Source organism: Chenopodium quinoa, unplaced genomic scaffold, assembly GCF_001683475.1.
Source record: "Chenopodium quinoa cultivar QQ74 unplaced genomic scaffold, ASM168347v1, whole genome shotgun sequence".
NCBI classification, from domain to species: Eukaryota; Viridiplantae; Streptophyta; class Magnoliopsida; order Caryophyllales; family Amaranthaceae; genus Chenopodium; species Chenopodium quinoa.
This window is the reverse complement of record NW_018742616.1, coordinates 412,193-437,004: the sequence shown is the minus strand read 5'-3', so window position 1 is coordinate 437,004 and position 24,812 is coordinate 412,193. Positions and strand designations below refer to the sequence as shown.

At 34.3% G+C, this 24,812-nt stretch overlaps 3 protein-coding genes and 2 non-coding genes across 6 annotated transcripts; all 5 read right to left on the bottom strand.

The window, feature by feature from the left end:
* Window positions 1-8,095: 8,095 nt before the first annotated feature.
* On the bottom strand, window positions 8,096-13,118 carry LOC110721433. 2 transcript variants are annotated; one of them, XM_021900576.1, is made up of 7 exons: window positions 12,901-13,118; window positions 10,252-10,571; window positions 9,858-10,015; window positions 9,700-9,780; window positions 9,478-9,553; window positions 9,305-9,364; window positions 8,096-8,516 (listed from the first exon to the last, which is right to left on the bottom strand). In XM_021900576.1, the coding sequence occupies exons 2-7, from the start codon at window positions 10,562-10,564 to the stop codon at window positions 8,350-8,352; spliced, it is 855 nt and encodes a 284-aa protein (XP_021756268.1). In that variant the 5' UTR covers window positions 10,565-10,571; window positions 12,901-13,118; the 3' UTR covers window positions 8,096-8,349. The 2 variants fall into 2 exon arrangements, with proteins under 2 accessions (XP_021756268.1, XP_021756267.1); XM_021900575.1 differs by having other exon boundaries at window positions 9,299-9,364; window positions 12,901-13,113.
* On the bottom strand, window positions 11,803-11,876 carry TRNAN-GUU. The gene has a single exon. It is a non-coding gene; the product is annotated as a tRNA-Asn (tRNA).
* Window positions 12,454-12,527, bottom strand: TRNAN-GUU. The gene has a single exon. It is a non-coding gene; the product is annotated as a tRNA-Asn (tRNA).
* Window positions 13,119-14,108: 990 nt separating the features above from the next.
* On the bottom strand, window positions 14,109-17,734 carry LOC110721432 (50S ribosomal protein L19, chloroplastic-like). Its single transcript, XM_021900574.1, has 6 exons — window positions 17,592-17,734; window positions 17,402-17,470; window positions 15,420-15,671; window positions 15,257-15,343; window positions 15,029-15,162; window positions 14,109-14,530 (listed from the first exon to the last, which is right to left on the bottom strand). Exons 2-6 carry the CDS (start codon window positions 17,468-17,470, stop codon window positions 14,428-14,430), a joined length of 645 nt encoding a protein of 214 aa, XP_021756266.1. The 5' UTR covers window positions 17,592-17,734; the 3' UTR covers window positions 14,109-14,427.
* Window positions 17,735-18,448: 714 nt separating this feature from the next.
* On the bottom strand, window positions 18,449-22,243 carry LOC110721430 (probable protein S-acyltransferase 14). Its single transcript, XM_021900573.1, has 7 exons — window positions 21,682-22,243; window positions 21,057-21,276; window positions 20,873-20,964; window positions 20,259-20,382; window positions 20,061-20,146; window positions 19,408-19,473; window positions 18,449-18,973 (listed from the first exon to the last, which is right to left on the bottom strand). The coding sequence occupies exons 1-7, from the start codon at window positions 21,889-21,891 to the stop codon at window positions 18,848-18,850; spliced, it is 924 nt and encodes a 307-aa protein (XP_021756265.1). The 5' UTR covers window positions 21,892-22,243; the 3' UTR covers window positions 18,449-18,847.
* Between the last annotated feature and the right edge of the window lie 2,569 nt (window positions 22,244-24,812).

Sequence of the window (24,812 nt, the reverse complement as noted above, 5' to 3'; positions counted from 1 at the left end):
CGGACCGGACCTGACCCGGACCTGTTGATTCAGGTCCGGTCCCGGTTCTTAAAAATCCAGGTTCCCGGTCCCGGTCCGGACCCGATCCAAACCCGGGGTTTTCAGGTCCGGACCTGAAACCCGGGAAAATCGTAATTAAAAAAAAAAAAAGAAGAAAACCAAACTCTGAAAAATTGAAACTGAGTTTTCGTGGACTTATTTGTATTTTCGGTGGACTCATTTGTATTTTTGGTGTTTGAGAATCGGGACTTTATAGACTTTATGTAGTTTTGTAATTGATAATTTTGGTTTGTATGTAATTATTAAATTATGCAACAGGTCTAAAAATCACAAAACAGGTCCATATGCAGGTCCATATGCAGGTCCAACATGTTTTGTATTAAAAAAAAAAACGAAAAAAACACAAAACAGGTCCATTCAGGTCCAAACCTGGACCGGACCTGTTAATTCAGGTCCGGTCCCCGGTCCTCATAATTACCCAATTCAGGTCCCCGGTCCAAACAGGTCCGGTCCAGGTCCGGTCCGGTTTTGGACCGGTGTACACCCCTACTCATGCCTAGTTTTATAATCAATACAGAGTACATAGTTAAAATCATTTTTAAAAAAACGATTACAAGTTTATCATAATTAATGCAGAGTAATAAATACTCCATACAATTTTTTAATAATTTAAGTTGTATAAGAAAATATTCAATGTTTTCCTTTTATATAATTTCCTCGTACTCTTTATGAGTTTATGTAATCCCTAAACATAGTCTTGTAAGTTCAAGGAACGAGTTCTAAGTTTTCAGCCTTAATATGATTTTATTGGAGTATAAAAAGAGCCATCAAAGATACGGAGTAGTGATATGCTCATATACGGAGTAAATGGAATTTGATCTCTAGTTTTGAATAACAAACACGCTAACACTTCTCGAACATTAATCAAGATAATTGACATCCGTTTCTTAGCTTCTACTTTATTTACCTTTATTATTTATTGACATCCGTTTCTTAGCTTCTACTTTATTTACCTTTATTATTTTTGAAAATGATGAAGAAATTTCGTGGATATTCAATAGTTGAATTCACATAACTTAAGTAAAAGCTGGAGCCCGACAATGAACACAGAAATCCAAGAGGAATCATATGTCAATTAATCTTGATATTGTGAGCAGTGGCGGATCCAGGATTTCCGAGATAGTGTGTCACCATCAATTATTGATCATTTGTGAAACCATCAATTATTGATCATTTGTGAAAGTATAATTTTTTTTTTCCATGTCTTGTTCATAATTAATTTCAATCCAAAAATTATATATATATATATATATATATATATATATATATATATATGTGTGTGTTGTGTGTGTGTGTATATACATATATATGTGTATATATATATATATGTGTATATATATATATATGTGTGTATATATATATGTGTGTATATATATATACGTGTATATATATGTATATATATATATATTTCACCAAATTGATTTCAATTCAAAAATAGGACACAAAAATTCATACCACAACCAAATACAGTACTTAAGAATTCAATTTTACAAGTCGAAAATACTACAAATAACATGTTATAAACAAATGGTACAATAAAATTATTATATTGAATTAACTTTATGATTTTTTAGTTAATTGATAAGTTTTATGGGGAAATATTAAAATTGGTTGTACAAATATAAGATATAAAAAGGGAAAAAAAATTATTAAAAAATAATACAAAAAAAAGTGAGATAACTTAAGAGACCAGTTATTAAATATAACTGGTCTCTTTAATGAAAAAAAAGTAGCGCAAAAAAATTGCGAAATGCAATAGCAGCATCAAAGAGACCTCTTATATAAATAACTGGTCTCTTTAATATTTAAAAAAACCACAGCAAGTCTTTTGTGCAGCATTAAAGAGATCGCCTATCTTAATAAGAGGTCTCTTTGATATTGTTTGTTGTTACCAATAGCAGCATCAAAGAGACCACCTATCTATAATAAGGGGTCTCTTTGATATTTTATTTTTAAAAAAATACTGTATCACCGGACCCACTATGACTAAAGGTGGGTCCGCCCCTCATTGTGAGCCAACCCTTGTTTAATTTTATCTTTCTTTACAAGGATAAATGTCCAATACTTCGAATTGGGAATTGTTTTCTTTCCCATATTCAGAGATTGAAATCTTTCCAACTGACAAAATAGATTTCACCATGCTACTCCTTTTCAAGTCAACTTTAATTTCTTGTTTTTCATCGGATGCTTTTGACTATTTTGTAACAATCATGTATTACAAAGTTCATAATCTACGTATAATGTTGCCTCAGCTCCATCCATAAATAACACGAAGCATGTCACATTATAATGAAAGTTATTTTTAACAATTTTTTTTTTAAAGAAGTCCTAAAGGACCCTATATTTCATTAATGAAAGTTGTACAACACAATTGACAATTAACGATAATGAAAACAAACTTAACAAAATCAAACAATAATTAATTGGCGAATGGCTAATAATCCAAATACATAGATAACATTTCGACATATTCTCGATTCGTCGTATCATACAACTTTTTAAGTGGATTTGATCCGTCGTCGCTTCATAGATTTGTGAGAAAGAAAATTCTTGTGCTAATTTCGTAACCCGAATATGAGCAATAATAAATCGAAGCCACGTATAAATGGAAACCATATTAAGCCCAAATAAAACTGATAGATATTATAGTTATGATAATATTTGTCGTAGATTAGGATAATATTTGTATATATTACTAGAGACTCTCTAGGTCAATCAATCAGACTCTCTAGGTCAAAATTTGACTGAAAATATCTTTTTTGGTAAATATTTATACCTCAACCGAAAATTAATCCAAATTCTTATACCTCAACCGATAATTAATCCAAATTCTTATACCTCAATCAATCAGACTAGATCACATCAGACTAACAAATCTGTATAAATAAAGTGAACTAAACAAGCCCTTAGCCTTGTCAAAAAAAATAAAAATGAAGTTGATTTCTAGTTAAAAACTAAAAGGGCATGGGTAGGTTAAAAGTATGTCGCTCTAATTTACGTCGAATAATAAAGTAGTCAGGTTTATAAAGGTTACAAATAGTTTTGACTTTAATTTGATCAATAACAATTCGAGTAATTATTAAGTAATGTTGGATCGTGTATTTTTTTAGTCTAAATGATTTGTGTAAGGGTGAGCATAACAAGATACCCTGTTAAAATTTCAAGTTCCTATAAAATGAAATATGCTTGCAGATTAAAGTTTCAATTCAAAATACCCTACAAATTTCATTCTAAGAAAAATGAGAACCTAAACCAAAACCTATTGCAACATATCCTCAATTTTATTACTAGAAATCAGATGCTCTTGTACACGTACTAAAACCAAAGCCTACAATTCCTCAATAGGTTTTGGTTCCAATTCCTTTTCCATGTACCTAGCTAACTTTTGTTGGGTGCAAATCGGGTTTAGATGTTAAATTATTGGGCCTAACTAGCTTCAGATAGATTATGGATTAATTCTACGTCAAGAATGCTCTCTCACATAGGGTTGTTCAGAGTGCGGTATGGACCACACCAAACCGCAATTTTGCGGTTTTGTGCAGTTTGCGGTTTGAAAATTGCGGTGCGATTTTCGAAAATGATCAAACCGCACTTTTGCGGTTTGGAGCGGTTTCTTAAATATTTTAGACCAGACCGCACTGGTTTACACCGTCAAACCGCAAATCGTTATACCAATTTTATACTATTTTCATTAAAAAGTATATAAAATAGCTTAAAAATATAATGTAAATTTTTACTATTAGCTAATTAAAAGTTAAAAAAAGAGTTTAGTATTTAAAATAATATTTATAATTTAAAAAAAAAGTGGCTAAACCGCAAAACCACATCGCACTGCCAAACCACATTTTGCGATGCGGTTTGAAAAAAGTGCAAACCGCAATTTTGTAAATTGATGCGGCTTGAGATCTACCCTGTACTAAACCGCACCGCAAACACCCCTCTCTCACATGATAAGTGATGCCAAATAGAGGGATTAACAAGAAAGTTAGAGGATCTTGCCTTAGCCAGCGTGAATTTGGAATACTTGTCCTTTTGTTTATTTCCAAAAATCCTTCTTTATCGGCTCTGCCTTCTCCTATCTTCATCTCCTTCCTCTCCATCTCCTTTTCCTTTTCTAGGAAATCTTGTTTATGTTTTCTCAATTTATTATCATGTATAAGAAAATGACAAGTGCATTCTCGACCTCTTCGATAGTTTTGATTTTCAAAGTCAATTATATAAACTTATTAGCATCCCAACCACCTCCATAGTAATACATTGTGTACGCCCTTTAGATGTTTGACCATCTGCCGATAAATTCCGCGAAGATATCATCCAATTTAATGGACCTATACAACCATCCAACAGGTTTTTCAATGTCGTAGAAAGTAAACACGGCTTCGATTTGGTCTCAAACGCGGGTAATTCTCGCACTTTCTAAGAGATGCACAGAAATCACCTTTAAGGCATAATCCCAATTTTTCTTATCATTACCCAACAAACTTTGAATAGCAATTCTTAGTTGTAGTGGGTAGCAAACACAACCCACGTACACAATTATCAAATCCGATGCCATAATATCGGAACCTCATAATCTCTATCACCATCCCCTCCCCTACTCTCTTAATATTATCTCTTGTAACTGTTTTCTCCCATCAATTATTTCTTATGAAAATCAAAGACAATATTTCTATTATCAAGTTTTCCTCTTTAAACTTTAAAAAATAAGGATGAATGCCTTTTTCGATTTTTCGGGTCTAATTTGTGTGGATTATCTATACTTGGAACAACTACTACTTTATTACAACTAGTGGACAATGTGTAAAGAATAATTATTAACGAGTCAATTGACCCTTTTAAAAATATTTGTAATATGAAGAAATAATAATTTATTTAACATTAATTTATTTAATTGAGAATGATAATATGTAAATTTTAAGTAATATATATCAATACACATAATTATATGAGTTAACAATGTGCAATATAATATTTACATAGTTATATGTAATTTGTTATATTATAAATAATGTCACATAATTTGTTAATACATAGATTAATTTTAAAATTATTTTTATTTAATTTTTCATATCTTATTTTCTAATTTTATTTCAAATATAATCCGATGGATTACACAAGCTTAAGTTTAGTATATACATTATATTAAAATATTAGAGTTACCGTATTAATCCTAAAAACATAAAAAAAAAAAAAAAAAAATAAAGAACAACCATATATACATTTAGTAATGATTTACAAAATAAAATTGTAATTATTTTCGTAACGAAATATATTTTTATTTCTTAATGAATTATTTTTGTTTTGTAAGTCATTAAAAAAAAATGTATTTATATGTTATTTTTTTTAATGATTTATATCAATAAATTTATTTTATTTGTTCAAAGTTAATTTTATTATTTTAAACCCAATTATAAAATATGCTAGATTGTCAACGCCTACCATCCCGATTATGTAACTCAAATCGAACAACATCTTCTGCTCTAATTTCTTTTGGAACCAAAAGTTCAATCACATGCCTTTGTTGCTGCTCATTGTTATATGAGTTTAGTTCATATTTTACCCTTGTCAACATCCAAAGATAAGTTTTAAGATTATTTGTGTGTAATTTTATTAATTGTTGTGTGAGTGCGATAATTTTATTACTCTTGCTCCACTCGTTCCCACGTGTTGTCCCGGTCTCACTCACTCCAGGATTTATGAAAAGCACGAAATTTGCAGATAGTTTGCGTGCAATACTCAAATTTAGACTAATTTATTATGTTCACAATACTCTATTTAGACTAATTTATTATGTTCACAATACTCTATTTTAGACTAATTTTATCTATTTACAACACTCAATGAGTTATTTAATTTAATCTTTTAAGGGTAAATTTCTTGTAAATAGAGCAAATGAACGAGTAACTATTATTTATACCAGTTTAACTTTTGTTTATTTAAAACATATTATATTAAATTTAATCTGAATATATAATCATCGTTTTAAACTTGTTACAAAATGAGATTATATTATAAGAATTATTTTACACATAGTGCCTTTATAAATTAGTATTCTTGAGATCGATATGGCTTTATTTTAAATTAGTAACCTTGGGTTCGATATGATTTTTTTTAAAATTAGTAATCTTAATGCATACAAAAAATAGTATACTTGGGTTCAATATGATTTTGTTTAAACTAATACTCTGTACAGTGGCGGATCCAGGATTTCCGAGATAGTGTGTCACCATCAATTATTGATCATTTGTGAAAGTACAATTTTTTTTTCCATGTCTTGTTCATAATTAATTTCAATCCAAAAATTATATATATATATATGTATATATAAATATGTATATATATATATATATGTGTATATATATATATATGTATATATATATATATATATGTATATATATATGTATATATATATATATGTATATATATATGTATATATATATATATTTCACCAAATTGATTTCAATCCAAAAATAGGACACAAAAATTCATACCACAACCAAAATACAGTACTTAAGAATTCAATTTTACAAGTCGAAAATACTACAAATAACATGTTATAAACAAATGGTACAATAAAATTATTATATTGAATTAACTTTATGATTTTTAAGTTAATTGATAAGCTTTATGGGGAAATATTAAAATTGGTTGTACAAATATAAGATATAAAAAGGGAAAAAAAATTATTAAAAAATAATACAAAAAAAAGTGAGATAACTTAAGAGACCAGTTATTAAATATAACTGGTCTCTTTAATGAAAAAAAATAGCGCAAAAAAATTGCGAAATGCAATAGCAGCATCAAAGAGACCTCTTATATAAATAACAGGTCTCTTTAATATTTAAAAAAAACCACAGCAAGTGTTTTGTAGCAATAGCAGCATTAAAGAGATCGCCTATCTTAATAAGAGGTCTCTTTGATATTGTTTGTTGTTACCAATAGCAGCATCAAAGATACCACCTATCTATAATAAGTGGTCTCTTTGATATTTTATTTTTTAAAAAAATACTGTGTCACCGGACCCACTATGACTAAAGGTGGCTCCGCCCTTGACTCTGTACTTCACTATTTTTAGCACTTGTGCAATGCACTAGAGTTACGAATTAAATTCAATTATCATTACTTCAATGATAATTTACAAAATAAATTGTTAAATGAAATAGAACTTCCTTGAATTTTTACATGTGATATTGGAAAAATGCGAAAATTAAGGGCATATGAAGTAGTATAAAAGGAATATTATCCCAACTATTGCACCTATTTGTATAGATATAGATAGATTGTTGCACATTCACGTACGAGTATATCTAAACAAATACAAACTCTTAAATGAACCCGGTTCATATTAATTTATTGTAGACCACTAATATTAGAGACATTGAAGTTATTTTTTTTAATAAAAAAAGTTCACTGTATTAAAATAAAGGTTATTATGTTGAAATAAAAGTCATTTTGACATTATAAAGGTTATATAAGAGGTATTTTTTTTTTAATGAAATTTTTTATATACTGATTAATAAAAGTCACTATGTTAAAACTTCAAACATAATGTCGTACTTCAGGTTCATAATAATATTAAAGGTCACACAAGTTTTAATAAAGGTTACCATGTTAAAAATAAGGTTAGTATGTTAAAATTAGGGTCACTGTATTAAATATAACGTCAATTGCGTGCGTGTGTACGTATCAACTTAATTTTCGCAAAAGTATCATTGCCCAAAACCTGTGTTAATAATACAATTATGGCTAAGAAAAAAAAAATTACAAACAAAGTAAGTTAGTTTGTGTCGGGGCTTTGTATTAATAATACAATTATGGACAAACTTTGATGTCTGTCATTAGTACAAGATGGGAGCCTTGTTTCCCCTAATCAGGGCTTTGTATGTAATAAATTACTCTACGTAACTCGTATCAGTCGTATGTAATAACAGTTTTTAGTAGGCAAATGAAGTTATGAGTCTTGTATTAAATTGTGTGTTAGAAGTTCATAGTCTATCTGTTATCAACTTGGCTGAAATTTGTTGGTATTGTTTTAATGTGTTGTTTGAATCTTACTAAACCAGTAATCACCATTTCGAACTAACAGTTTACAATATTCACTTTCAAACAGATGGATAAAATCTCCCAATCAAACTCTACTATAAAGAGAGAGCTCTAAAGAAAATCCAACCATGATACAATACACCATGGTACCATACATGAATATGCCTAAAAGTGACTGCGAACCTCCAGTTCCGTTGACAGCCCGGGATAAACCCAAGTTCTACATTGAAATATAGAGATCTAGAGCTAGTCTATGGGGATCCTGATCACCTTTTTGGTTCGCCCTTCGGAAGTGTCAGCCACTTTTTCACTGTTGGGCCTGCTCCCCCATGCATCTCCCACCCTATGCCTTGTAGATGGAAGGTGAAACACTCCCCTGTCAGACATTCGATTCGCTCCACTGCCACTAGATCCTGCATCATTATAGAAGAGAATATTTCAACTCACAGGTTCAGTCAACTTAAGCTACAAGTCCTGCAACATGGAATGCTACCAAAACTAACTAGAATGATCATGAATGAGATTTTAAGATCTTGTGAAATTATAGAATGTGCTTGATATTCTTAAGAGAATAACCGAATTCTAGAAATTTTAATCTACTCCAGGTACGGTCAACTTAAGCTACAAGTCCTGCAACATGGCGTACTACCAAAACTAACTAGAAACATCATAGATGAGATTTTAAGAACTTGTGAAATTATAGAATGTGCTTGATATTCTTAAGAGAATAACCAACTTCAAGAAATTTTAATCTACTCTTCACAATTTTGCAGAAGTAATAATTGAATCTCGAGTTATGAAGACAGAATCGTATGATCATCTTCTGCCCAAAGATTTGATTCACCAATCCCACCCACAGTATCTCATATGGTAATAGCAGTTTATGAAGACAAAATTACAGAAGGTTGAACGCTACAGACCCTTTTGATCACAAGAATACAAAATCCTGTGAGGCTTTTGACTGATATACAGAGCATGAAAGTTTCCCAGTCCTAACTACACAAGGCACACGACAGTCACACTTATGCTTTTGCAAGTGACAAAAGTCTAATATCCAGTAATATTGCAACCCCCTCCCCCTCTTCCTCCAAGTTCAACATGCTGATATTGATCACTCAAGAGCTATTTCAGACACAAGTGAACTGTATATTATCATCCATATACAAGACAGTGGATAATTGGATGCTGAACATACCTGTACCTGGTGGTAGATGCTTGCCACCTTTGCCTTTCCAAGCGTCTTCAAAGCTTCCAAGTTCATCTGGAAAAATTTGTAGGAAAAAGAAAAGAAAAAAAAAACAAAGTTATTTTCAACAACTCACGACCAACTACCAGCTAAAGGGTTCATTTGCCGTCAATATTTAATGATCTTACCTTCATTCAGATTATGCAGTGTTTGCCGCATGTCCACTTTGCCATCTGAATTTAGCTTCCTAGTAACTGTATGACCCTATATGAACATGTTCAGAATAAATGCTTCTGTTACCACAATTTTTTTAATAAACTGAACCACAGATAGTAATGAGTCGAACAACACTAGAAACCAAAATCTAATAAACATCCATATATGAAGGTGATTGAGGGTCAAACACATACCTTGTCATGAAGTCCCCTCGAAATCCTGTGTGTTGCTTCACCTGTTCTCTTATCAGCCTCTTTGCAGTCTTCCATGATCATCTGGACAAAAGAAAATCGTTTTCTTAGTATCAAAGACATTAAATATACGTCACATGCAAAAAATTGAAAACACTTACTCCATCGCTTCCCATTCTTCTGGAAGCTGAACTAGTGTAATACACTCCATCTACACCACCATATGTGACTTTGCAACTGTGGACTTTAAATGACTGTGCCTGTGAGCCTCCTCCATTCCGGTTGTTGTCTGTCCTATAGTTTACTTGTTTCTTATTATCTGCCAAGTGCCAAACATTATAAGTGAACGGATGATATATAGAAAAGAAAGCTGCTATTGCTACAAGAAACCAATACAGATATTCCAATAGTAAGAAAAACTTTGCTGGATTTTTCATTTAAAATGTGAGTATGACTATTCTACTCGTTCGAACAGCTTAAAATGACAAGCGTGTCCTTTCAAAAGACTCAAGAACACAAGTAACAGAAGCTCTAACAGAGATAGACTTGAATTACCATCAGCTTCATCATCTGGATGATCAACAAAAGGCTCATTGGCAGGTCTAGAGGCATTCTGACTTTCTTCATCATTATCCTCCATTTCTACTTCATCATCAGAGCAAAGTTCCTTGATGGTAGGTCCACTTGGTGGAACCACTAGGGGTGACTCACGCAAAGAACTATTTGAATGAAACATACTGCCAAATGGGCGGGTGAAAAAGGGATCATCAAAAGGATTCTTCCCAAATATGGAACCACCAAAATCTCCAAAGTTTCCAAAACCACCAAACATGTCAAATGAATCACTCTGCTGACTCTCGTTCGGCATCTTTACCCTTCAAAAATACAAGTAACTCTTAAGATTGAGAAAGCAAGTTATGACATAAATAAAAATCAACAAATAAGTCTTAGAAAGAAAAATCATAAAGTAGAAAACTAAAGGAATCTTGCTTTTTACAGCAGTATCCTCAACTTAAGAACTTCATATTTAACGACAAGGCTGGGCTTAGAATGTTAGATCAGAAAATTGCCCAAGAGAATGAAAATAATGATTAGATGCTGCGACACTTAACTACTTAAGGAGGCATGGGCAGCAAGTAAAATTGGTTGAAAATTCTTAGACTGATAATATGTAAAAGACATCAAAAGTTACTCAACAAAACCAGTTTACTTTCAGCAACATATCCAAGGTTAAATTGCTAATTCATGGTCATCATGGACTTTACACTTAAAACTCAAATGCAAAAGAATAACTTTCACTCTTCACACTATGGCTGTTTCTACTCAAAGTTTGACACAACATAAATTTTTCAACCCACCCAACTTGTATCAAACTATTAGCAAGTGCTGTGAAACCCTTGTTGATTCTATACCTCCACCTCAAGATGGACAGCCTGGATATGTAATATTACTCTAAGAATGCGTTTGGATTGAAGGAAACAAAGAGAAGGGAAGGGATGGGAAATGAATGGATGGAGTATCTTTCATTTGGATAACAATGAAGGGAATTGAAAGGGGGGGAAATGAAGGAATTAATTTGTAAGCAATTGATCTCTCCAACAATGGAGAAATGTGGAAGGAAAACTCATTTTTAATCCCTCCCCTCCCTTCCCTTCTCTCCTCTTCCCCTCCCTCCCCTTCTTTTCCTTCCCTTTTTATCCAAATAAACTGTAAATCTTTTGATTTCCACCAAACTAAACACAAACACTTTCTCTGATCATTCTACATCTTTCTATTTCTTTAAGGATGTACTTTGTACTTCCACTCAAACAACACCGTCAACCGCATAAGGTGATTCACATACATTCTTAACTATAACTATTAGGAATTTGTTTATTCAACCTTACTCAGCAAGTCAGAATCCCCAGTTCTAAGTAATAATCCCTCTGGTCTAGTTCATAAGTCAATCTATCCTATGTCTTTGATCATTTTACATTGTCAACACCACATGCCAATTCAATACATGTCTCTACCAACACGACTTCAATTAGCTAATACAAAAAAAAAAAAAAAAAAAAAAAAAAAAAAAAAAAAAAAAAAAAAAAAAAATTACTGTGAAAAAATAAACGCTAGAAGGAGGGGTCGAACCTCCGACCTTGTGGTTAACAGCCACACGCTCTAACCAACTGAGCTATTCCAGCTTGTTAGTATTAAAGACTAATCACTATTAGAAATATGAGGGATGATTATAAACTTATCAGCACAAATTGACATTTATTTCCGAAATCAACCAAAAACAAACACACAAATTATGCATATTAACCAATCATAGAGCTAGAAACATCAAATCTCCTTTGAGATAACAACAGATGAAAGACCCCGGAAGCAACCACCACCATTTCAATTCGTTGCCTACAAGGATCTTCAATTGATCCTTTCTTAGGTGTAACTTTTATAATAGCCTTCGGCACATATGGCTTAAAGTTGCACACATCTAAACCTCTACAGACAAAACCGCCACCATTTGAAATCTAAACCTCTACAGACAAAACCGCCACCATTTGAATTCCTCGCCTACAAGGATCTTTAATTGATCCTTTCTTAGGGGTATCTTTTATAATAGCTTTCGGCACATATAAAGTTGCGCACATCTAAACCTCTACGGACCATGTTTTTGTAGGATCAACATCAGGTATTCAGGTTGTTATTGTATAACCACATCAATTAAATCACACTGCTAAATCACAAATAAAACCTTCTACGAAATGAACAAAAAAACGCTAGAAGGAGGGGTCGAACCTCCGACCTTGTGGTTAACAGCCACACGCTCTAACCAACTGAGCTATTCCAGCTTGTTGGTATCATCACCTAATTAAAACTTCAAATTTGCTAGAACGATGAAAGAACATACGAACTACAAGCATACAATCAACAAATTCAGACAAATTGCAACACAAAATTCTAGTATAAACTAATAATCAATTTTCTGCAAAAACTACTTCAATTCAATGAACTTCAAGAAAAAACATGCAAAACATTACAAAAAACAATGATAAAAAAATGCAAGCTTGTAATCAATAACCTCACACAAATTGCAACAAAAATTTCTATGAACTACAAGTAAACGAAAATTGACCTCAATTTGATGTTCTTGTTCACAGAGAAGCATGTAAAATCATTGAAATTACAGGATTTAGAACCCAAAATTTAAGAGAGAGAAAATACCTTGAAAGTTGAAGATAGAAATCTGGATTTTCTGGAGAATAGGAAGTTTCTGGAGAGAGGAACAAGCTCCTGAAAATTTGTTGTTCGAAAATGTTCGTATGTTTAATTGTTTATTATTATTATATATATCGCGAAAATAGTAAACGGAAAAAAGAAAAAACCAGAAATAACTAGAGAGAACGGGAAAATATTAGACTTCAACGTTACGCGTGTCACCGTTTTTGAATTTGCTAATATTTGGTATAATCTTGGACAGTTACAGTTACACTGAGGGCTGCGTGCTTACATTTAACCTCACTAGCATGTAAATATGTAATATCGGACTCAAAGGCTCGGACTATATTGCTACGGAGTACATTCAACAGGACCCGAAGTAGCCTGTCAATCTGTCATGGGACGAGCATAGATTGTTTGTATGGCGCCTGATACCTTGACTTGATGCATGTTAGAATTTTTCGTATGCGTAACAAAAAATAATAAAAAAAAAAACGCAATAATACTAACCTACACCAAGACACATGCACAATATTGCACATAGACATAAGTTGTCCTATATGAAAGACATATTGTGCTAAAGCATTAAGGAAAATGCTCAGCACATCAAGGTGGTCCAATGAGCAACTATGTAATTTGTTATATGTTGCACTGTAGAAATCTCATATATAAGGGTGGTTCAACACTAAATTAGCTTTAAAAAATATGTTAGAATGTGCAGTTAAATATAAGAATAATAATACCTGTATGATAGCTTAATAAATAGATATACATTAAATTTAGGTATACAGATAAGTATCTCTAGAGGATGAAAGATCGAACTATGGCCCAAAAACAACATGCAGCAAGGCCAGCAACTAAAATGCCGTAAATTATTTTACATAAAAGAACATTCATGTAAGTAAATAACCGAACAAAGTTCAGTTCTTCGTCATTGGCTCCCCCTTGCTGAGAAGGATTCATGTTATAGGAATCAAATCTGCACCTGAACCTTCACTTCTGCATCTGCACTTGAACCTTTTACTTCAGCTTTAGTAAAGCGGCTTTGAGTCTTGATTCATTTGCTCAAGTTGAGTTGGCAGGTGCCAGAGTACCAATAGTACCAATATGACAGCTGTGGTCATTAGCCGAGATACATGTAATGTAATGTAATGCAATGATTTAACTTCCAAGCAAATTAACTCAGTATGAAATCAAGAGGAGGCAGCAAAAGGTTTTATTACTCCGGCAGCTTAATAAACACCATACAGCAAAACATTGTCAACATCCGACGATCAGATTCACTAACCACATTGATAAACCTCAATATAACATTGCACTCTTTACACACCAGAAATTACGCAAAACAAACTGACATATATAAAGTTTTGGGATATGTTTACAAAAATGATCTGATACTGCCATTCTAAAGATGCCACAGCACAGTTACCGTTGATTTCACATATAAAGAGTTTGCAGATCTCTGTGAAGAACCCTGGTTTTTCCTAGGTGGCAAATCATATGATCTCAATACAATTGAAACAAAGTCCGTCCCTATTTCTTTAGAGGGTTCATCTTTTCCCTAAGGTAGTATAACTTGGCTCTCCTCACTTTCTTCTTATCCAGCACTTTAATCTCCTTTATGTTAGGTGAGTACCTGTTACCATCAAATCACAGGTCATTAATAGATGAATAATAATCTCACATCCACAAGTCACTATAATACTTGTATACTCTTATCTCATTTACCAGAGAGGAACAATGTTACGATGTATGAAAGGAAAATGCAACGGGAAAAATGTGGTTTTTGGGAGAGCCAGAAAAGGGAAGAAAAACACACACACACACACTAGAAAAGTGGTGGTTGGACCATTCATTGTGGATGTAATCCATCCTCATGTAGATTTTTCTAGCCCATTTTGTCTATTGGCCTGTTCGGCCTAAATCTTACTGGCCTTGGATGGACTTTCTCAGCTCGTAATAGGACCCAGCCTGATGTCTCAGGCTAATGAATGGAAAGACATTTTTTTTGGTATTGCCCAGCTATAGTGTAATAGTCTATAACTTGATGCTTTATAAAGTAAAATTAACACATAAAGTTTGTGGGATGAATCAGATATTTCATTTTGCAAGGAAGTATTCCAAGTTCACATACATTGGAAGAAGACTCTCCACCCCAACTCCAGCAACTAATCTTCGTATTCTAAAGGTTGAGTTTAATCCTGCATTCCGTCTTGCTATAACAATGCCTTTTATTGTAGTAATACGTCGTTTGTTCTCAGGAACTTCCTGTTTCCACACACCAAAGTAAAACATGTTATTTAGAGTTCCCATCCCAACATGTTAGCAAGATCAATATTTGCCTCCAGCAAATTTTACATACCAATTTGAGCTGGATAATATACCCTGGCTTAATATCAGGAATTTCTCTCTGTCCCCTTAACTCTTCAACTGCTTCTTTATCTAGAATCTGTTGACAGAATATTGGAAGGAACAAGTAAATACAACTTCCTCGTAAAAGACATATGCAGTGAAAGCATGCATACCTGCATAATGTGCCTAGCTGTTTTGTTAAGCCTCTTGAATTTTATGCGAGTAGGCACATGAGTTTCAGCAGGTGTAGTATCCTGTGTAATTGATGCTGCAGGAGTGCCAGCAGTAGAAAAGCTCCGGTGAAGAAAACCCTGAGAAAAAACAGCCTCATGAAAAGCACCAAACTTTGCACTTCCACTGAAGCAAGCTAACGAAGGTGCAGTGTATCCATGTCTTGAAGCACATTCATGACCAAGTTTCCCTCCCTGTGACAATTCAAATATAACCAACCCATTAAAACTTTAAACAAATCCAAATTAGAAAAAGACACATTGTAGTTTATTACCCTCTTATTGAGAAGCTAAGCAAAGAATTAGTGCTACAGTTAGCTACATATATTACGGTCAGAATATTCAACCTTAAAATGTATCATTATATTGAGCAAAATTAAGGAACGAGAAACTGACTTGCGTTAAAATTGGACATAGAAAAGGAGATGTGGCGTAGTTAAGCACGATAGAGTATTCAGACTGTTCATAATGGAAGTCTTAGAGTTATTATTAGATAAATGAAGTTTCACTCAAGAAAAAGAGAGAGAGAGAGAGAGAGAGAAATCAAGGCCATGCTTGGAAGATATAAATTATAGGGCATATGAATGAATTTGGGCCCTAAAAAAAGACATAGAGGTGATCATGATGATTCTTAATACTAAGTGGTGGAAGCGTGGAACCTAGGCGGTAGTCACCTACTAACCTCACCTACTACCCTCATTTGTGAGTAAATTGTTTTCTTCAAGAGGGTTGAGGAGCCTATTACCCCTTATCAGGAAATAATATTACATTATTACACTACCGAAATAATTTACACAACAGTTGACTAATTGAATCCCCCTACCCAAGAATTGTCAAGCTGTAAAAGAGATAATCTTTCAACAACTTCAGCTGCACCAGGCATAACATTCCCTTGGTAGGCAGGGTTCAGGACCTATTCATTACTTAGTAACTGCGCAGCTTCTATACCAAAAAATAAGTAGCCTTTACTCCATTAACAACCCCTTTGACTAAGAAAATTCCACTAGATAGAATATAAAGCTTCCATCATAGTCTGAGTTGTCAGATTTTTCTCTTCTTTCCCCAATAAGGAGAAATATGACTGTTACATGTAGACTTCCCTCCCATTCCACAACTCCCATTCCATCAAATGATTAGGAAGATCAGTTAGACTAGTAGCATGTAGCTTTTGAAGACTGTTTGGGTACTAAAATGGATATAAAATGGACATATCCATTTTAGCCTAAAAATACTTCGGCCCATATAAGCAACAAAGACCTTATAAGACCACAAGATACACCACAAGGGCCGAAGATCACCTACATACTCCGTAGATAGTTGACTATAGATACCCCTTTTAAGGGTGTGTGTTGGTTTAATGTATAATGTTTCATGAAAAACAATTTCCCAGTTATGGAAAATTACACTCCAAATGATGCAAAACATTTTTCTTTACAAAACAAGGAAAGTTACATTTTCCTTCCTCCTCCTTACCTCCTTTTAATTTGTAATGTGTACATGATTTATCTTGTAAGGAACCAAAAACTAATTGGCAATTGTGGTTTTCCATGATAATATGTTTCTATGAAAACTCATTTTTCATTGTAGATGTTTTACATCAAACCAAACGGGGCCTAAATACTCTAAAATAATCATTGTTTGAGCAATAACTTGGGCGTCGGAGGGGTTGGGGTCATCTTGCAGGTTCGTAGGCCATACTCAAGACCCCATTTTACCTCCGAAATTCTAACATAACCAATGCTATACAACCTCGAGCAATTGAATCAAGAAAATAAAACCAATACAACCCAAAAACACTAACATTCATAAATTAGGGCTTACGCACAAAATAAAAAAGTACTCTAAATCGATAAAACTATGCTGCTAACATTCTATTATTCATTAAAAAAAAAAAAAAGTGAAGAAAATAGAAGAAAAGAAGTTACCAAAATGGAGGAGAGAGAATCCGAGGTTACTCTGCATTGTGACCGAACTGCCCTGATTAGGGAGTGCATCTGAAATTTGTTAACAAAAAAAAATGAGCACTTGGACTACTTAATAGATCAATTGATTGATAAAAATGGGGGGAAATTGAAGAGCTACATTAATGGCGAGTAAGGTTCAGTGTGTTGGTACCTTAGTGAAGTAGACGAGGAAGTCTTACAAAAGCCCTGTTCCTAACTTTTGGTTCAGTAATTTTGTGTTTGTTGGGACTTGAGAGGATTTATCAAGAGGTCTAGACAGACCAAATTACCCCAGCCTCAGCCACCAAGCCGAGGCTGTCTCAGTATGATAAAGTACGGTGAAACGGTAAAAAAAATCAACAAAAATGTTAAATTGGACATTTTTATAGTAATATTAATACACTTGCCAAAGAAAATCTTGACTGATAAAAAATTTTAATTAAAAATTATGTTAAAAAAAAGTAATATTTGAAAGGAATGCATTGAGACATTTTTAACTAGTATTAGTAGTCTAGTACTAACATGAGTGTTTAATCTAATGTATAATAAAGCAGTAAAAGCACCAACAAAGATCAAAGAAGTGTGTAGTGCAAAACTCAAATTGGTATATCAAATGGAGTATCAATATTTAACTTATTTTAGGTTTATATGTTGGTTTTCATCAATCGAGTCATATCCGGCTATTAATACATTGATTGTTGAGTTGGCTTTTTTCTATTTGTATCAATCAGGTGAAGACGTGAAGTACTCCGTAATTTCGAGTTCGAAACAGGTAGTCGATGTGAGTCAATTTTTGCATAGTAATAAGGGCAAAACAAATACAGCACTCTAGATAGAAAATACAAAAATAGGAAGAAACATCTGGTATAAACAATTAAACATACTCCAAATTCTAGCAACTTGGCAAGCATCCGTATAAAAGAATCATTTCACTTTTTTTTTTACTAGTATTTTTTTTTCCCATTTTTTTTTTTTAACTTGTTTCCCATTTTTTTACTAGTATAAAAGATATTAGCCATGGGATTTAAATAAAATGAATGCAATTTTTTCTTTTTCTTAATTTTTGGCTTGCCACAATATAAACATCAGAAATTCCTGTATTACAAATCCCCTACACCCCCCATTATAAATCAGACTGTTAGAACTTAAAACATACATGTAAGAGGCACCCCCCCCCCCCCCCAAAGCTCTATAATCTACATTTTCCTGCTCCCTCTGAATATCGAACTTCCCCCTCTCTCTATTCATAATGTTTCTTCCCTTGGCAGCTTTTAAATTGCAGAAGCGTGCACGAGCTGACAGAAAGACCAGAGCCCAATTAATCCCCACTTGCTTGATCAAAGACGAAGGGGAGAAATTCTATGAGAGCTCAGAATCTATAGTTGTGAGGGACACTTCTGAATGCCAGAGATATAGAACCAACACGTCTTAAAACTCTTGTGCATCAAGGTCAGGCTTTGATGGATAATCTAGACCCTGAAGTTCCGGCATCCTTCGTAGATCTTCATCTGCATATGCGGGGATAAGCCAATACTTCTTGTCCGTTCCAAACACCTGTTAAACATCAGACGTTTACTCAGAAGGCTGCAAAAGCTTAAATTCCTAATATAGTAGTAGAAAGTATCATTCTGTTAAACATGAAGCATTAACTGACATGAAACCTATATTGACCCCATTGGGCCCATTCTTTTGTGTAAATGTAGGTTATACGCATAGTATTGCTTTCTCCCTCCCTACCCCCCCCCCCCCCCCACACCCCCAAGAAAAAAAAGAAATAGAGTAATCTGTTGGTTGAGTTAGTCAGGAAATACATGCACAATGACAATCCAGGAGGCGATTAGATTGGCAAGGTAATTCTGTATATGCTCAAGCTATCAAGCATAATATAATGAAAGAAAATCTAGAATACATTGCAATACTTGCATATTCATCGTCAGTTTTGAAACTCACTGTAAAATAATTTCAGACGCACAAACAAACATACTAACCTGCTGGAAATTTTTCTTCTTTCCGAGGTCATAACGCCACTTTGGGCTTGTCTTCTTTTCATATGCCTGATCAGATAACAAAGGTAGAAGCTGGTAAATAAAATTCCTTTTCAGAATAATCAATAAAGTAATAGCTAACATTGTGGTGAATCACATCAGAGTTGCGGAGGATTTTACATTTAACAAGAAGCAAGTTTGCTATCCTACTGTAGTGTATCCGTCACTACTCTTTTCTTCTACTAAATAGAGTTTTCTCCATTTTTCTTCCCTTATTTATGAGGGGGTAGAGATATAATGCATCACACATTCACACCATTGAACACTCGGATATGATACAACACAAGGCAATCAAATTAAATCAAAAACAGTTCACTGCCAATAAAAGTCAGAATCCGCCCCTTATAATCCAATTTCAATAGGAACCATGGGTTGACAGCATGTTCATTCCCCGAAAATTCAATACTGACAACCCAGGTAAAGTAGAGACCCAGAAAGCTATATCATAAAAGAAAGTGAACAAAAGCCTTATGGTGAAACTTTTCCCAGGCCACCAAAAACCAACAACATAGAACAACCTAATGGTGCGAATGAACTAGAAGCAAAAAACTGTAAAGATCTGGGTGTACAACCAAAAGAATTACAAAATAGTTTACCTCAATAGTAGTGGTATTAGCTGAAACCAAAGATATATGCATGATGAGGAATCCCATAACACTCAATGCGAATGCCAAATTCAAGACTGCAACAACCACAAAAAAGGCCAACTATAAGGTTCTATGCCATGTGAGGATATAGTATTAACAGAGAAAGAATAAACAGGGTTCAAAACTAAGTAGCTAATCAACCATTACCAAATGCAAGGAATGTTGTCGCAAGACTGCTTGGTGTTCCAGGTATCTCTCCATCACTAAAGAATGCAATAAATTGTGGCAGCAGTGAAATTGTTGCCAGAGTAGTCTCTAAAAACGTGTAGAACTGCATTTCAACAACAAACAAGCAAATATTAACTATATATATAAATAAATTAAGATCCTGCCCTACAATTAAAGATACACAGAGAATCATGTAAACAGATAATAATTGGTATCCAAACAAATACACCCTCAGAACATCCTTACTCTTGTTCGATGCATTCATCAATAAACCCTCTAAACTTGCACTTCAAAAAATTTGTCCCCTTTACAATTTCCACATTAAAAATCTTTGATAATTACATATTGTTAGCCTTTTAGGAACATATCTACTATTCTATACAATCGTAGATAATGAGAACCATCCAACATTAAAGCTTGTGATTTCTAGATAGCAACAAAACAAAATCTCATGCTACAAAGAAATAAACAACAATAACACCTCCCAAGCAGCAACAGTATACAAAAACCTCAACGACGGTTCTAATGCATGTAATGATGCAATACTAACTGAAGAAAGTGGAACCAGATAAGGGTCATAAATGGAAACATACCAGGAATAGAAGGAAATATTTATAATTTAGTGCTCCAACACAATTTACAACCCATACACAATGATGATCCATTTTTAGTACACACCTCCCACCTGGAATAAAATTTAGCAGCATGTCAAGATTATAACAAACTGGCAGGGGTCCATCAAAGAGATAATATGAACACAAAAGCAACGGCACTCACAAACAGAACAATGATGGCAGCGAGGAGGTTTCAGCTGGTTGCACTTTCGACAAACTCGGACTTTTGTATTAGATTGATCAGTTTGCACTCCACTGAAGTCCGACGCAGTCAATGGATCAATCTCACCTCTCTCCTCATCTATGGCAGGCCTCCAATTCGGGGGTACACACCCCGGATCAGTAAAAACAACAGAAAAGTAACTCCACAACAACATGGCTAGCTGCAAGTGGAAATCAAATTGTTCCTTTATTTAGCAACGTTTGACAAAAACCTAGATTCTTATAGCTAAGGCATTCAAAATCTCTATTCAAAATCACAAAAATAGAAAGAGATTCACCATAACTAACACAATTCATGGTACCCACAAATTAATTCAGCAAAATTACAGAAATAATCAGCTGATATAAAGTCAAAACCCCAAATTTCAACCTTACTAAATCAATCAAAAAAGTATAAGCTAGTTTTTCTCAATTAATGCAAGAAATCACTCAAACCCATCAAATTTAAACATCAATAGCACCCAAAGTAATCAAATTTTACGCAAAATTCAGAAAATTTAAAAGGGTCAAATCTGAAAAAATCAAAAATATTAAAGATAAACTTCAAAAAATCAAAATTAACTCACCAAACCATGGAATGGTAACAAAACTGCGAATGAAGTAAGAGTATCGAGACCACCATCGAATAAAGCAGGGCCATAATTGGTCAAAACGACGGCGTAATATGTTACACCCACAACCCCTAAAACGAGCAAGATCATGATCGAACCTAAACCCCTTAAAGCAGTACAAAATCTGAATACATTCCACGCCATTACTGTTCCAGATCTGTACATCACTCACAAAGAGAGATGGGAGAGAGAAAACTGGTGAAAAAAAAAAATCAATGAATTTTGATAAATTAATCAAATTCTTCTCTTTTTTTTCTGGGGCTTTTTTGTTTTATTCCTTTGAAATTTTCTTATTTTTTTCCCCAGTTTTCTGAGCTTCTTAAACTGGATTTTAATGGCGGAAAAATTTTTAACAGGGGTTTAACGAAAGAGGAGAGAGAAAAAGAGAAGGAGGCGCGTGGAAGAAAAGCGCCGAGATTGGGTTGGGGGAAGGTGGGGAGTTTGAAGAAAAAATTTGTGTTTTGGGGGGTTAGCTTGATAAATGGGTTATCGACACTATTAATATTGAAGGTGATTTATCAAAAGACTATATAAAATCTAGTTACATCAAATAAAGTGAATATTGGGTTTAGTATGGTCTTTTGAAAATTTTTAATCTCAATTTTTAATTTTTTAAATTGATCTTAATTTAGAAATTTTCAAGGTAATCTCAACTTTAGGACCCATGATGAAGTATTGTCACATTGACTAGAAATTTGGTTGTCAATTTAGAAAAATAAAAATGTAGAAAGATTGAAAACATGGGTTTATTTTAGATTATTTGTGAAATATATACTACATGTTAAATACGGAGTATACCATATGAAATAATTATTTATTTTATTTAATATATTATAAACGTAGTATTTGATGTTAAATTTGAATATTTTTTGTAAATGTAACTTTTTATTAATGAATTGATTTTGCCAAAAAAAAAAAAAAAAAAAAAAAAAAAAAAAAAAAAAAAAAACCCAAAACCTTCTCGCTAGTTAAATGTAAAATAAAATGGAATAATTAAATTCCAGAGTATTAGATTCATAAATTCAATCTAATGTAAGAAGCCATGTCTTATATGATCATATTTTTTTTTGTGTTTTTTTTTATCATACTTATTAGGCTAGGAGGGTTGGGGAGAAACATAAATAAAAACATTTATATTTACATGTCCCAATTGTCACTTTAACTTGGTGGAATAAAGCATGAACTTGGAATCTAGGCTGAAGGAAAGAAGAAAAAAAAAAACACAAACTTATACTTACTTGTGTTTGACCATAAATAATAAGTATACATTTACTTATAGTGCTAAATTGCATTCAAGATTGCAATTTGCTAGATTTGAACTTAAAGAAATTAAAATGGTCAACAATGTATTAACTGCAAATTCTTGAATAATCCCGGATTTTTTACGAAAGTAAGCTTAATTGGCAAACAATTTACCAATCTAGACGCGTGGCCAAACTATTTACGAAACTGAGCTTCTGACATAAAACGCTGCCTCGGTCAGCGTTTTACCTTTGGTTATTATTTTTTTTATAAAATTTCGTATTATGTGAAATACAAATTTTTAAAAAAAATTAGAAATACAGTATAACGCTGACTCAGTCAGCGTTTTTCTTGTATCCATAACAGAGAAAAACGCTGACTGAGTCAGCGTTTTACACCTAAGCATAAAACGCTGCCTCAGTCAGCGTTTTATCTGCTGGCTGAAGGCAGCAACAGCAGGCCCCCAACAGCAGCCAGTGCAGCCCCCTTCCACATCCACCACCCTCTCCACATCCACCAACACCACCACCCTCCTCCTCCACATCCTCCACCACCCTCCTCCACATCCTCCACCACCACCACCACCCTCCTCCTCCACATGCACCACCACCACCACCCTCCTCCTCCACCTCCACCACCCTCCTCCTCCACATCCACCACCACCCTCCTCCTCCAAATCCACCACATCCACCACCCTCCTCCTCCACATCCACCACCCTCCTCCACATCCACCACCCTCCTCCACATCCACCACCACCATCACCCTCCTCCTCCACATCCACCACCACCACCACCACCCTCCTCCTCCAAATCCACCACATCCACCACCTCCTCCTCCACATCCACCACCACCACCACCCTCCTCCTCCACATCCACCACCACCATCACCACCCTCCTCCTCCACATCCACCACCACCATCACTCTCCTCCTCCACATCCTCCAACACCTCCACCACCCTCCTCCTCCACATCCACCACCTCCACCACCCATCCTCCTCCACATCCACCACCTCCACATCCACAATTTATTTTGAACGAAATGAGTCAAACGTGGACAAATAAGGAATTTGAAATTCAAACAAGACATAAATTCATTCAAATAATTATTAAAATAATAATGTAATGTAAGTGTTATGTACAACAAATTAGAGAAGGTCATTACAGCAAATAAATCAGATAATTCTATCCTATTCTGACTCATCAATTTGGTGTAACGGCTCTCTATCCTGTATGTCCACTCTCAGTCTTTGACGACGGTTGTAGTGACGGACCGTGGTAAATGGGTTCGGGCGTACTGGCGGAGTCAGCTGGCTAGAAGATGGGTCATCAGGATGACGTAGGGGCGCGGAACTGCGAATGTCGTACTCCTCTGCGCCCGTGAATGACGAAGGATCACCCCTACAGCTACTCTGGCCAGCCTCGAACTGTGAGTGACTAGAGTGGCCGCCATGATCGTCCCGGGGGTGGACGAGATAGGCGTGACCATATCTCTGCAAGGTAGCCATGCCCATATCTCGCACCCGCTCGACCTGTGCTCTAGGCGGCTCAGGTATGCCTGGAAGGACGTCCGACAATGCGTCAACCATCGCCGTCATATCCAACGCCTGCAGTAATTAAGGATGAGTTAGTTGAATGATATACAAATTTAAAATTGATAAAAATAAGTTAATCAAATACACTTACATATCCCCTGATCACGTCAAAGGATGGATGGTAATGTGCGGATGGCGGTGTGTAGCTGGGGTTAATGAAACGTCGTGTAATCCGCATGTACCACTCCATGTATGGATCGTATGGATCCATAACGTCGTGGATGGGGTCACCAGTGACGACGAACTCCAAC